Raw genomic sequence first — 14,946 nt, forward strand, 5'->3', positions numbered from 1 at the left:
TGAAATGACAGTCTGAGTCCTTTTCTTGCGTTACAAAACACCTTTCCATGGAAAATGTGAGAAGGACATCTGAATAATACCATTTTTCTTTCTAACAATCACACACATGCACTCGCACACGCGCACAGGAAAGCATGTTGCTTTATTTCACATATTTCTCACAAGGTATCCACAGTACATGCTACATTTTAAAAAATATACATTCTTTTGGCCATTTTAGACTATTTTGACAGGACATTTAAAGGTGGAGACAGTGGGAGAGAGGGTTGGGAAATGACCCGGGCCGTATTCAAACCTGGGCATGCAAGCCCATACATACTACATTTTGCCTTGACACAGAGTCCCTTCACATGTAACCTCTTGTTCATGTATTACAACTTAATAATCTTGAATCTGCAATGGAAAACTGTAATATGTTTGGTTCAAAATTTAGACCAACTTAGACCAAAACACTATACATATTGAGTCATGAGACTCCTACATGTATATCCCCTTACATTCATAATTATGAATCTGAAATGGATATGCATTTGGTTTAAGAATGCCCAATATACACTGTACTATACTGTAGCTCGAATCACAGAAACCCCCTCATTGACAGAGAGGTAGAGGGACGGCTCAGAGCCAGGAGGAGTGTTGAACAGGTGCAAACAGAAAACACAACATGCGTTTGTATACCACCTTAAATTCATAATCATTAATCCTTCCCCTTCCTTTGGTTTTGTGTTTTGATGGTATTTGTCTGTGTCTATGTTATATAATTGTGGAATAAAAACATTTCAAAAATTAAAATATTAATGTGCTATGGAAAACTGTAGTACCGGTAATTTGTTTGGTTCAGAAATGTCCAATTTGCACTATACAGCTTGAATAACAGATCCCTCCTCAGCAGGAGAGAGGAAATAACTGGACTGGATAAGAGAGAGGGCCCGGGCACTTTTGGCTTAAAGCCCCCCCCCCCATAATTAGTGGCGCAGAACAGACACACCTGTGGACCCTGCACCCTTGTGGGCCCCTATTTTCAGAAATGTTAAAAATAATAATAATAATAAAAAACATTTCAGAAAATAGGGGCCCACAAGGATGCGGGGCCCACTGGGAAATGCCCGTTATGCCAGATGGCCAGTCCAGCCCTTGCCCAGAGTTGCGAGGCAGCTCTGTGGTGGTGGTGAACAGGTGGGACCAGACTGCACTGCGCTGCATCTTGGAGCTGGTCCAGTTCATCTTACAGGTGACTGTTTCCCCCGCTAGGAGCTAAATGCTTAGGGGCTGGCACTCTCTCAAGGGCTGTAGGCTTGTTACTTAGTACACACACACACAGTCGCTCACGCACACACACAGACACAGACACAGACACGCGCACACACACACATAGACACGCACGCACACACACCTGGGTAATATTCCAAGTTTGAGGCTTAGTGGAAAAGCTAGAGTGGGGAGCAGTAGAACCACTGTGGTGTCCTTCCCCAAGACACAGCTAAAGGTTTTTTAGTGTAGCAGGGGAAAACCCATAATGCCTTGCACCATCACTCCGTTCTGGAGGACAGCATGGAAACTAGAGGTGCACCGAATATTCGGCAACCGAGAATATTCGTCCGAAAATGCAATAAAAACCCCCAACCCAACACATTTCAACCGAAAGCCAATTGGAGGGCGAATAGAAAATGAATTGAAAATGGGCATATATCAAACTATTTGGTTTCGATTTCCGCCACACATTTTCATTGCGGTTCATCTCAGATGGAAACCCTTGATAAAAATAGAGTTTGAGATACCACAAAATGTGGAGTGAGGGCAAGACATATCAGACAACCAAGAGCTTGTAGTTTGTTTACAGATCCAGAGAGTCAACATAGGATGTAAAATTAGCCTTCGATCAATTTAAATAGTTCAGACCTCTCCTATGAGAAAATAAATGAATGCACGCTTCCCAGACTATATTTCACTTGAACAGCACATAAATGTTCAGGCACCTGTCTACTGCTATTATGCAACACATTTTAATTAGCTGCAAGCAACTTGTCAGTATCGTTAGCGAAGAAGTGTAGAAGCCTCTTCTGCTGTTGCTGGCCAACACCTCTTTTAAAAGGCAGCTCCATACACCCATGTGTCAATAACGACACACAGGTCATAACTAACAGACGCTGTTGGTGAGGTCAACACCACTCATACTAGGCAGCATGTGATCAGCAGAACTTACTGAAGCAATTACCTCCAAACATCTCATCTGAAAATTAGCAGCCAATCAATCTTCTTCTTTTCAAAGTCACCACCATCTAGGTACTAGCTATATGCACTGTTTTTTATGTGTTGTTATTCACGAGTATGTTACACTCCACACATGTAGTACTAGGGTACTGTTGTGCTATACGCGTAATATTGTAATACTGGTCTGTTTTTCTGCAACATTGACAAAGCCTTGAAGGTCATGTTTGGGCATGAAATGATTCTGGGCAGGCACTGCCGTGGCCAACCGGTAGGGTACACGTCTGCCATGCAGCTGACCCGGGTTCGATTACCGGCCCGGGTCCTTTGCCGACCCCTTCCCATCTCTCTCCCCATTCGCTCTCACCTCTCAAACTGTCCTGTCATCAATAAAAGAAAGACCAAAAAAATCTTTAAAAAAAAAGAAATGTGAACGGTAGCGTCTGGGGACGTGACAGAAGGCAAAAGGTAGCCATCTGCAGGATGTGCGTGTTGTACCTTTGAACACCTTTGTAGGAGCTGCTTGACAATAAAACATGTGGACACCGGCAAACACTCACACACGGACACAGACATAGACACACACCTATGGTGCAGTTACTAGTGATTTTCCGTCGCTTTGGATTGTGCCGTAATAACTCCAGCTCTCTCTTAGTGGGCTCCCACGTCGAGTACTTCTCCCCTATACCTGCACAGGCCACAAGGAAGAAAGACACAAGTCACACATATACAAACACCACACTACTGCTATACAGCGCACGTCAACATGGAACACACGGACATGCACGCACACACACACACACACACACGCACACACACACGCACACACGCACACACACACAGGCCCGCATGTGCACACAAACACGCACGAGCACACACACGCACAAACACAAACACACAAATACTACCGTACAGCATTCAAACATACCCAAACAAAAACACAGCCATTCAAGCAAAAGCAGGAAGATACACAGGCCCACATGGATAATCAATGTTAGCATACACATGCGCATACATACAAACAGCTACGAAGACGCCACAGATTAACTGTAAGGGTTGGATGGCCCTACCTTGTAATTTCCAGGCTTTTCTCTGTTCCTCTTTGGCAATCTGTTCCATGTCTTTGTCATATATGTAGTCTTGACAAACAAAGCAGAAGATGCCTCCGTATAATAAGTCTATAGCTGCAGAGAGAGAGAGAGAGAGAGAGAGAGACAGAGAGAGAAGGAAGGGAGGGAGGGAGAGGGGGAGAAGAAACATGCTGAGGATCACAAAGCTATAGTTTTCTGGAACATTCTTCTCTGCCTACTTCAAAGATTTCTCATTTGCAAGTCCTGCTTTTCATGTGTCCTTTACAATGCAGGCCAATTGAATATGTACGCAGGGGTGTGTGTGTGTGTGTGTGTGTGTGTGTGTGTGTGTGTGTGTGTGTGTGTGTGTGTGTGTGTGTGTGTGTGTGTGTGTGTAACATGCACAGATGACTTTCCTGGTGATGCCTCTCTGTCAACACCACCACCAGCTGCTCTGCCGTCATGTGCACTGCATCCTTATCGCCCTGGGCAACCTTACCTAGGCTCAGTTACCATGGAAACCAAACCTTACCACCGCCACCCAGGGCCATGAATAAAATGAAGAAGAGAGGAGGAAAAAAAAAAGTGAAGCGTTTCTGAGTAGATAGGTGAGAAATGAAGGGAGCGGAGATGGAACAGACCGTCACGTCTGAGCGTGTAGGAGGGAAATGAAATCAGAGGATAACTCCGCTCTGAATGAGATGGACTGGGAGAGGGAGAGAGAGAGAGAGAGAGAGAGAGAGAGAGATAGAGAGATAGAGAGAGAGAGAGAGAGAGAGAGAGAGAGAGAGAGAGAGAGAGAGAGAGAGAGAGAGAGAGAATAATGGCGTGCATGCATGTTTCTGCAATTTGTATGTGTTGTGCGGAGATTGGTGTGTGTGTGTGTGTGTGTGTGTGTGTGTGTGTGTGTGTGTGTGTGTGTGTGTGTGTGTGTGTGTGTGTGTGTGTGTGTGTGTGTGACCAGAAACAGCGATCCACTCAATATGCGCCATAATGAGAAACCGACAGGCTGAAAAGAAATAGCCCCTGAATCAATAATTCAACAGAAGAAAGCGGGCGCACGAGCTCTGCCCAGTTAAATGCGTGAACTGTGGAAATTAAGGATTCATGATGTTGAGAAAACAGAAATGATTTCCAAATTGCACTATTTCCACTATATATAATGTGAACGCTTAATATAGGGAGGGATGGGGTGGTCGTGAACAGCCTCCAATGCGATTCATCTTGTAACTGCATCACTGTACACTGTAGACCGATTAGGGTTTGGTTGACTGCACTAAGTGAAACGGTTATGAACATGGTCCTCATTCTGTTGCAGTGATCACTTCAGCGCTTCAGTGTTGGCTTGATCATGACGCTCTGTCCATGTGTTGCATAAAGCAGGATGGAAGCGGGAGAGGAGAGGTGCTGCCGAGATCGGGGGTGGTTGCTGTTGTGAATGTAAAAAAAACATCATACAGAGGATGGTGTGATCAGGACGGGAGGCAAAAATCTCGCTACCGTTTTGGAGTGTGATTCTCCCCATCTTCCGCATTTGTAATCTAGTCACATTTACCCAAGTTACCCAAAAGCCTTTCTCTACACCAGCTTGATATTCCAGCTCTGTATACTATAATGACTTCAAAAAGATGCCGTGTACCGGTAGTTCTTTTTTTCAAACAGAGAAGGTCATGAAGGTGGCTATAATAAGTCAGGTTTGATATAGAGAATACAGCTCTCTCTCTCCCTCTCTCCTCTGTCTTTTCCTCTCTGTGGTTTTCCCCTCAGACATCAAAGGCTGCTTTAGATTTAGCTTTAGCTTTAGCGGAGCTGTGGGTTGCTGTGGTGCACTGCACTCCTCTCATCAAGGCCAGAGCCTCTGAGGACTGAGAGAGGCGAGGCGAGGAGGAAGGCAGGCAGGCAGGCAGGCAGGCGTGCCTGGAGCAAAATAAAGGTTATGCATCATGCAAATCAGCCTAGTAGTCTCTCACGGCCACTGCTGCAGAGCACCACAGAGAGGCCTGCAAAAAAGGGGGCTTAAGCTACGTACACATAGCCTGGGAACTCCCATACTGCCTTTAGTTCTACACAATCGTTTCGATCTGAAAGACAGTCTGGTGAGGATGACTCATAACGTCCAAGATCATGGGCCCTGTGTCATAATGGCCAAGCATTCCGACCTTAACAGTTTCTCTGCCCAATCAGAGAGCAGGGCAGTGTGTCATAATAGCCAAGTATTCTGCACCCTACGGAATTTACAATAGGCAACTCCCCAGACCTAATCTCAATTGTGATTAGGTCTGGTGTTAACCAGGCAAACGTACACACACATTGCTGCTATTTACTAGCTTCGCGCTTGCTCGCCTACTCGCCAGTCTCTCATGGAACGTTCGCTGAAAGTTCCCGCGGCTTTAACTGCCAATGTACAGGCAAGACGTACCAAACTCTGCATTCCAATTGGTTATTCGCTTACTCGCCTCGCTCGAAGTTTAAATATTTTCAACTCGGGATCCGCCCACATCGCATCGCTTGTACACTACTCGCCTGCTCGTCTCACTGGAACACATTGACATTCTATTGACTTCATTTGCTGAGCGAGTAACTAGTAGTGACATGTGTGAACCTAGCTTTATTCTGCACTTAACAGCCTGGCAAGGATGGCACAAAACAGGTGCTCCAAAAGAGCTAGGAGCAAGGATTGCATGAATTTGAACTCTCATTTGCGCTTTGCATTCAAGACACAATCACCATTGCAGTATAATGTCATGTGTTTTTTTTCCCCAACATGGCTGTCTTGGACGACAAACAGAGACGCGTGTTTCACAGCTGTGTACCCCCCTGTGTGTGTGTGTGTGTGTGTGTGTGTGTGTGTGTGTGTGTGTGTGTGTGTGTGTGTGTGTGTGTGTGTGTGTGCGTGCGTGCGTGCGTGCGTGCGTGCGTGCGTGCGTGCGTGCGTGCGTGCGTGCGTGCTTGTGCGTCCGCGCCCATGCCCTGGCGTCTTACCTAGGTTGTGTCGTTTGTTTTTGGCATGCTCGTGGATGTGTTTCTTGGCGAAGCACCCGAAGAAGACGCAGTAGAGACAGGAGTGCAGCCGGTTGAGGTGGGCACCGCACATGTGACAGATACACGACTTGGCCTGCAGGGGGACACAGCAACACGAAAGGGAAGAGGGAGAAGAAGAGGAGGAGGAAGAGGAGGAGGAAGAGGGGGCAGAGGGACGGAGAGAGGGAGAGAGATAAAGGGAGAGAGGGAGAAAGACAGAGGAGAAGTTTGTATGAAGATATCTTGCTTGCTTACTTTTCTTCAGATCTTACATGAGCAGCTGCATGCTAGAGGTACAGTCCCGCTCACGCCCCACACCTGGACACTGGGAGGAGAAAGTCTGCTGTGGTAAAGTTGAGAAGGTTAAAGCCACACAATGAAACATTTTTGAGGATAACAAATCGTCTTTTGTACTCTGGTGGTTTGCGGCTTACTGTTGGTTTTTTTCTTGATAGATGGCTAGTGAACATTTTGCAGAGGACACTTGCATCAGATAGACTGGATAAGATAAGAGAAGTAAGAACATAATTCTCATAGAAGCTCTGCTTACATCCTGGCCATCAGGGGCAGACTCATAAGAAACCAGCTAAACATTAGCCTAGCGACCTAATTGCGGGCACTAGGGGCGTCTAGATTTCTAGGCTAACTAAACATTGCACTGTGTCGCTTTATCCACAGCTTCTGGCCTAAAAGAGAGGGTGTGGAAGGAACAAACCCAAGGCCGACCTCAATTAACCTCGCAAGCCATCCTACGTACTTCCGCCAAAGGATTGACTCCACTACTAGTCTGGCTCTTGTTTTCTGTGGAGCGATTGCAGCGGTAGGATCTTGATGCCCAACGTTCCCCAGAATGAGGAGTCCGCACTTAGAATCCTTTTTGTTGTGAAGAAGACTGTTGAGGTCGAAATGTTATCGTGCCATGAAATAATAAAACACAACTAAAAGGATTCACGATAACGTTTCGACCTCAACAGTCTTCTTCAGATTCTGAATAAGACTGTTGAGGTCGAAACGTTATCCTGCCATGAAATAATAAAACACAACAAAAAGGATTCTAAGTGTCCGGACTCCTCACTCTGAAAACTACAGTTGACCTTCGTCCTGCACCTTTCCCTGGGAGGTGCACAATCCTCTCCTTCAGCAGGCTCATAAGAAACCAGCTAAACGTTGCACTGTGTCGCTTTATCCACTGCTTCGTGGTCTAAAAGAGAGGGTGGAAGGAACAAACCTAAGGCTGACCTCAATGACAATCAAACTACAGTAGGTCTGCCAGTGAAAGTGTCAATGAGTCATTGTGGAATGGGATCAATTCATTTTGCTGCAGAACAGAGATACTTACCTAGTGTGAGACTAGGGATGCACGATGCATCGGCCTTAACATCGGTATTAGGGATGCAAACGATAAATCGATTTTAATTGATCAATGTGTTAATCGATTAAAAAACATTAATCGCAATTAATCGACAATTCAACTGACAAGAGACCCAGGTGAAATGGGCATGTGAAGAGTGTGTGTGAAGAGGGGTGTGAATAGTGGGAATATTTAAATCACCTTTGGATTAAAGGATTGAAATAGAATTCATTCAAATGTAGTATATTATCTCAATTTTTCACTAAAATCTTTAGATTTAGTAGTTTTTTTTCGAGAAACATTGAGATTTCGGGGGGGAAACGCCGCTTATCAATTAATCGTAAGTCGATCGATAAGGCCATCAACTAATGATTAATGAATTAATCGATAATTTGCATCCCTAATCGGTATCGGACGATATTTTACATTTCTCAAGACATCGGACATCGGTCCGATGGGTAAAACTGGGCCAATGTTAACGCTGATGTTTTTTTATATGTTACGGTTCTTAATCTTATTGGTTCTGATATGTTTTTAACATAAGATTGGACTTGACAGTGACTTTCATTGTTTGTCTTCTAGTTTGTGTCTCTAATTTTTTTAATCAAATTTTATCACAGGGAGTTAAAACGTGTTTTGGAAAATAAAGAGGACATTCAAAATTCAGTTTGCATCATTGTCAGTCTGTATTAAATGTTATCTTTCTAAAAAATATATATTAAACATCGGTATCGGTTAATATTAGTTATCGGCCAAAATCGCATGATCAATATCGGATATTGGGCAACATTTCTCACATCGTGCATCCCTATGTGAGACCCTAGGCAGTTCCCAACGTGTGCGTCCTTCGAAGTGTATCAGCCTTCGTAATCACGCCCAGTGATTGGTTGCCTGGCTCTTGCCCGACCTGTAGTTCCGCACAGCTTTGTGAGCTCCACTACTAGGTCTGGGAGCATGTAGCAGGAATTCCATTTCTAGTCAAAAAAAAAATCGCCGCATTTATTGCTTCAATATCAACAAATTCTTTCAAAACCATTTACTGTTGATCTCTAAAGCGTCAATATGGTCTATAATATGACATGTGACTCCTCAATGTGAGCTGCCAGTGATATTGAAGTGATAAATGCTCGGCATTATTTTTTGAGTCCAGAAATTGAATCCTGCCACATGCTCCCAGACCGATGTGTGTGTGTTTGGAGTGCCACCAGGGGGCTCCAGAGCACACACACGGAGGTCTGGTAGGAACCAGGCTAAGTGATTGGACACTCTTTGGTAAACTCTGCAGAGTATCAAATCACTGGGCGTGACTAATTAGGCTGACACACTTCCAAGGCTCATACACTTGACATTGGGAAATGATGAATATCAGCTAAATGTGTGCATGACAGAGAATGACTGCTTGTCATGGCTGTTCTCCAATGGTCAATCCTCCATGTGAAGACCTACTTAAAACAGAAGCCCGATGGCCCTGGCTGTCACACTGTAACCTTTCCATGAAATCGCTGCAGCTGAATTAACAGAGCATGATGCTACTATTTCATAACCCGAGGTCCACGCTAATATATTCAGTGACATCCTAATTGTCTTAAAGACCAACTACTCATTGGACGACCCTAGGCTATAGATGACTCATACTCAGGTAGTGTGTGTGTGTTGTGATGAGATTTGATCTCTTGCAGTGGATATATTTGCCCAGTAGAGGGCAGTGAGTGGCGTTAGTGAGCGGTGTTTAAACATAGCATTTGGTTCTGTAGTTACCAAAAAAGAAGATGCTCCTGGGAGGGATAGAAGAAGAGTGTCTGCCCCAGTGCGAGAGCTTGCCCCAGATCACAAAAAGGTGTCTCATACCAAACGCTAAGCAGAACACATATGCAGTCCGTGGGTCCCCACAAGGTGACCGACCGCTTAAGCGAAACATCATGAACCACGAACAACAGAAACAGCCATTCATTTGCCTCAATGTAATTACACAGTTTTAGTGCCGCCACATCACCCGCTGCAATTATGCATAAGCACTTTAAAATAGCCCACTTTAAAGTTGGCTTTACTGTACTGCACCGCACTGATTATGTGTGTGATTATGTGTTTGCTTAGAGAAGTGTGAATCATAATGTCTCCCCAACAGGCAGACCTGGACGAAACGAACTTGGACACACACACAGAGAGAGAGAGAGAGAGAGAGAGAGAGAGAGAGAGAGAGAGAGAGAGAGAGAGAGAGAGAGAGAGAGAGAGAGAGAGAGAGAGAGAGAGAGGGGGAGAGGGAGAGAGAAAGAGAGAGAGAGAGAGAGAGAGAGAGAGAGAGAGAGAGAGAAAAGATGAGAGTTAGGGGGATCCACCCACAGAGACTTAGAAAAGTGTGTATCACAATGTCTTCCCAACAGGCAGACCTGGATATGAGAGAAAGAGAGAGAGAGAGAGACAGAGAGAGAGACACAGAAGTGGATCCACCCACAGAGCCAACGCCCTCCTCTCTTGATGCAGGAAAAAAAAACAGGAAGAGGGAAATGAAAAAGAGGAAGAGAGAAAGGAGAAATATTTGTGGCAGGCATTTCTTCTTATTCCTCACAGCGTAATGCCAACTCCAACTCCAACATAAACCAGGTCAGTGGCTACTGAGAAACCTAGCCACTGAAGCCAGACAGTGGTCTGATAAACAAGACTGCTAAAAGAGCATTTGAAGTTTATATCGAAGGCATTTAGATTGATGTAAATGCAAAACACACACACACACACACACACACACACACACACACACACACACACACACACACACACACACACACACACACACACACACACACACTAGGGATGCAAATTATCGATTAATTCATTAATCATTAGTTGATAGCCTTATCGATCGACTTACGATTAATTGATAAGCGGCGTTTTCCCCCCAAAATCTCAATGTTTCTCGAAAAAAAAAACCTAAATCTAAACATTTTAATTAAAAATTGAGATAATATACCACATTTAAATTAATTCTATTTCAATTCCTTAATCCAAAGGTGATTTAAATATTCCCACTATTCACACCCCTCTTCACACACACTCTTCACATGCCCATTTCATCTGGGTCTCTTGTCAGTTGAATTGTCGATTAATTGCGATTAATGTTTTTTAATCGATTAATGCATTGATCGATTAAAGTCGATTAATCGATTAATCGTTTGCATCCCTAACACACACACACACACACACACGCGCGCGCGCGCACACGCGCACACACAGGCACAGACGCGCGCGCACACACACACTTACAGTGGAGCAGCCTTGCACCAGTGCCTCGGAGGTGAATTTGCAGCTAAAGCAGGTTCAATTTCCCATACTGACTGGTGGAGTGCAGGCCAGGACCAGTACACTTCCATCCTAGCCTGATTATCATCGACGTTCAAATCTCTTCGAGACTTGGTCTGACCAAGAGCATAACAATTAACATTTCCCCAACGGCATTTCGCAAACGGCCTCCCTTGGTTTGCTTATGGTTGTTTGCTTGCCAACAAGGAGGAGTTGCCGTATTTTCAGCAACTCAGAAAGTACTTGCATTGCTCTTGACCTGACTAGTTGCAACGCTGAAGCTGTTGCGTAACTAGGAGGACACGGCCTGGCTACTTCCATCCTGCACTGAGGTACCCAATGTATGGTACCAAGCAATACCCCCATGGTTCAGTCATGGTAAGTAAAGAGTAAAAATCCCACACACTGTCAATTACACTGTTTGCAATTGTTTTGCTCTGAACTGTTCGATTGTTCAGGCGTTTTCTTCAGGTGACATTCTGAGGTCTGAACGACTGAAACGCTGTAAGCAATAAAACTGCAAATGTAATGGAGTGTGTGGGATATTTACCTCGGCCAAGGAGGTTGCGTTTTCTGTTGTGTCTGTCTGTCTGTCTGTCAACTCTAAAACTTAAGGACGGATTTTGATGAAATTTTGTGTAGTTGTTGAAAATGACTAAAGGAACAAGTGGTATAGGGCGAATTTTGACATTCCTGTTACAAACTACACAAAAACAAGGCAGATAGACTTTAAAAAAATCATGATGGAGCGAGCATAGTCAAATGCTCCATCAAATAGCTTCCTTGGCAGAGGTCAGCACTCTGCGTGCATTTCTAGTTACTTCTTACTTTGAACTGGTTATATACGCACCCCTTCGACCTGAGGTGTACAAAAGTGGCCCATGGTGAAAACCATCATGGTTGTGCCTGCTTAACCGCAAATCTTAGATTTGCAAACAACAACAAATGGATTTCACTTTCACTTCTTGTATGATCTGTGGGCAGTTTCCAATCCAAACCACGCCATTCATTGTATGGTGGAAATCAAGAACTACTTCTTCAAAATGGAAGAACATGGCCACTCCTCAGTTGTCATGGTTTTTCATTCATTAAAACATTTATCTGTGTGACACTCCACTCCAAATTCTGGAAGCATATGGACTGCTTGAGTGTGTGTATTGAGTTAGAGAGTCTCTGCGTTGCCCAGTGCTATGCTAGTCACAGTGGTGGGCGTGTTCCAAGTGAAGTGTGCTGTGGCCGCCGCGCCGGTGTCACTGAGGACGGCCCCATGCTCCAATAGCTTGGCAACACACGCACTGTGCTAGCCCAAAACTGGCCAGCAGAGGGAGTGCTGGGGAGGTGGGGGGCACCATTCATAGATTTTGTTTTAGGTTGTGTGTGTGTGGGAGAGAGAGAGAGAGAGAGATATGAAAAAGTGTGTATGGTGTGTCGGGTGTGTAGGGTTTTCTTGTGTCTGTATATATAGGCTTGCGTTGGGAAAGTGATGAGCAAGCAGCAATCACACACACTGATGCTCTGAGCCCTAAGCTTTGTTTACATTCTATAGGGCTTATGGGGGACAGTATTGTGTATGCATGTGTGTGTGTGTGGAGTTGTAGAGAGAGAGAGAGAGAGAGAGAGAGAGAGAGAGAGAGAGAGAGAGAGAGAGAGAGAGAGAGAGAGAGAAAGAGAGAGAGAGAGAGAGAGAGAGAGAGAGAGAGACAGAGAGACAGAGACAGAGAGAGCGAGAGAGAGTGTTAAACGTTCCTCTTTAGGGACATACATCTCTGAAACCTCAGTCAGGGAATGGACAAGCTCTGCTCCATGGCTTACTGGAGAGAGAGAGAGAGAGAGAGAGAGAGAGAGAGAGAGAGAGAGAGAGAGAGAGAGAGAGAGAGAGAGAGAGAGAGAGAGAGAGAGAGAGAGAGAGAGAGGAGAAACGTTTCAATTTAATTTCACCAGTGACTAGGAGCTATATCAGGCCTTTCCAAGAACAAGGAGGTATTCATTAATTGGCGTTTCGGTCAATCAAGAAGAGCTCTGCAGCCATGACGTCATCCATCTGTAGGTCCATTTGTGCTTCAGCAGTTACTTATTACGTCACATGATGTGATTGGTTAAAAAAGGGAAAAAAGTACAAACCTAAAGTGGAGCGAACAAATCCTAATGATGCAAGGTCAGGCGGCTTCCAGGAAGTGATATGAAACCGGTTAATGCAGCAGGCTATGTAAAAGTACTCGTACTGAATATGTGAATGTCAATGTGCATGGCATGCATGAGCAGAGTTTAATATTGTAGTGAGTCTTCAGTCGCTGCCGGAGAGCACTCAGGGCTGTAACACAATGTAATACACCCAACTCATGATTCGGTTCGTATCACAATGTTTGACCTACGGTTCAGTACACCCCACAATTTCACATTTGCTAACATTGTAAAATAAGATTATGAATAAAGTAAAACTATGATGATAGGTAGGATAGGTTACAAGAGGCTACTAATAATATAGAAAAGTTTAAATGTTACAACGACAATGATTTTAAGTGTGGACGCACTATTATTTAATGTCATGTGACTGTTTTCTGGACTGATAGGTAACAAAACTTTGAAAGGGCTCATCACGATACTGCCTCCTTGTATCAAGATACTGTATCGTGACTGTGTATGGTGATTTCTCAGTTCGATACATTATTGTCACAGCCCTAATAGCATCCTTTTCCCACTCGCTTGCACACTGCATGGGCTGTGTTATGACGAGGGCGAAGAACAACTCTCTCTATCTAACTCCTCCAACATCAAAAGCAGGCCGAACAGAGCCCAACACCATAACACAAATCCTACGCCCATGCCTCCAAATTGTTCTCGAGCACAAAGCATCTCCCACATCCACACTGACTATTGTTGTTACTGAAGGCCGCGTGTGTGCGTGCATGCATTTGTGTGAATGTGCCTTTTGGGCATCTCGCTGTGTGTGTGTGTGTGTGTGTGTGTGTGTGTGTGTGTGTGTGTGTGTGTGTGTGTGTGTGTGTGTGTGTGTGTGTGTGTGTGTGTGTGTGATAAAGCAGAAAGGCCTGCAGAGTGACAGGCAGAGGTAGCGCGCCTAAAGGGCTGTGTGTGAGGGGTGACTCATAAACAGAGTCCTACATGCGCATTGCAAGCCAAGCCGACAGCCTACTGGCTCATCTACTGTGCCTCTTAGTACTACGCACACTGCAGCTTCCTGATGTAACGGAGGCCAACTAGTAGCGTTCGGCGTGGAACGTTAGTATAAACCTCCCTCCCGAAGCCTCAATACAGTGCGGTAGCGTTGGGCTATTGGACCGGCCCTTTAGCTCAGTGCGCTCGTACTATGACTCCCATTGCCGAACCGATGTAGTTGACGAGGTGGCAGGATCGCGCCCTGAGGGGGACGAACTGTGCGGGAACACCTCCGTCACACTGACAAATGCACTGTGCGCCACGCACAACAATCTACTATGAATGTGTGTGTGGCCAGGGCCCGATTAATGCACAGGCTAGATATGGTTAAAGCCTAAGAGCCCCCAACTGCCAGGGGCCCCCCACAGGTTAGCTATGGCTGCAGTGTAGGAGCCCCCACCTGCCAGGGGGCCCCTGACTGGCCAAAAGCGGAAAAATTGGAGAATCAAGCAGTATTGACAAATTCAGTTGTTGCATTGAATACAGTTGGTAAACATGTTATCCTTAATTCCTTGCTCATAATTATGACACTGTCTATATACATTTGTGGCGAAATGTGACTTTCCAGGGGCGCCCACAGCAACTAGTAGCCAAGGGGCCCCAGACCATCTTAATCTGGGTCTGTGTGAGGCATGTGCTGTGTTTCCCAGGTGGGGTTTATTCTTCTTCTCAGATCCTACATTCTGTACCCAGTCTAATGTTTACCCCACACACACACACACACACACACACACACACACACACACACACACACACACACACACACACACACACACACACACACACACACACACACACACACACACCACACACACACACACACACACA

At 45.1% G+C, this 14,946-nt stretch overlaps 1 protein-coding gene across 2 annotated transcripts in view; it reads right to left on the reverse strand.

The window, feature by feature from the left end:
* The window catches only part of usp22 (ubiquitin specific peptidase 22), a 46,909-nt gene that overhangs the window by 16,950 nt on the left and 15,013 nt on the right, over window positions 1–14,946 (reverse strand). For both annotated transcript variants that reach the window (XM_063189680.1, XM_063189673.1), the window contains 3 exons: window positions 6,261–6,393; window positions 3,279–3,392; window positions 2,795–2,896 (listed from right to left, as the gene is read on the reverse strand). In XM_063189680.1, the coding sequence (XP_063045750.1) occupies window positions 2,795–2,896; window positions 3,279–3,392; window positions 6,261–6,393 (349 nt within the window). The remainder of the gene's footprint in view (window positions 1–2,794; window positions 2,897–3,278; window positions 3,393–6,260; window positions 6,394–14,946) is intronic.

Source organism: Engraulis encrasicolus, chromosome 2 (genome assembly GCF_034702125.1).
Source record: "Engraulis encrasicolus isolate BLACKSEA-1 chromosome 2, IST_EnEncr_1.0, whole genome shotgun sequence".
In the NCBI taxonomy this organism is placed as follows: domain Eukaryota; kingdom Metazoa; phylum Chordata; class Actinopteri; order Clupeiformes; family Engraulidae; genus Engraulis; species Engraulis encrasicolus.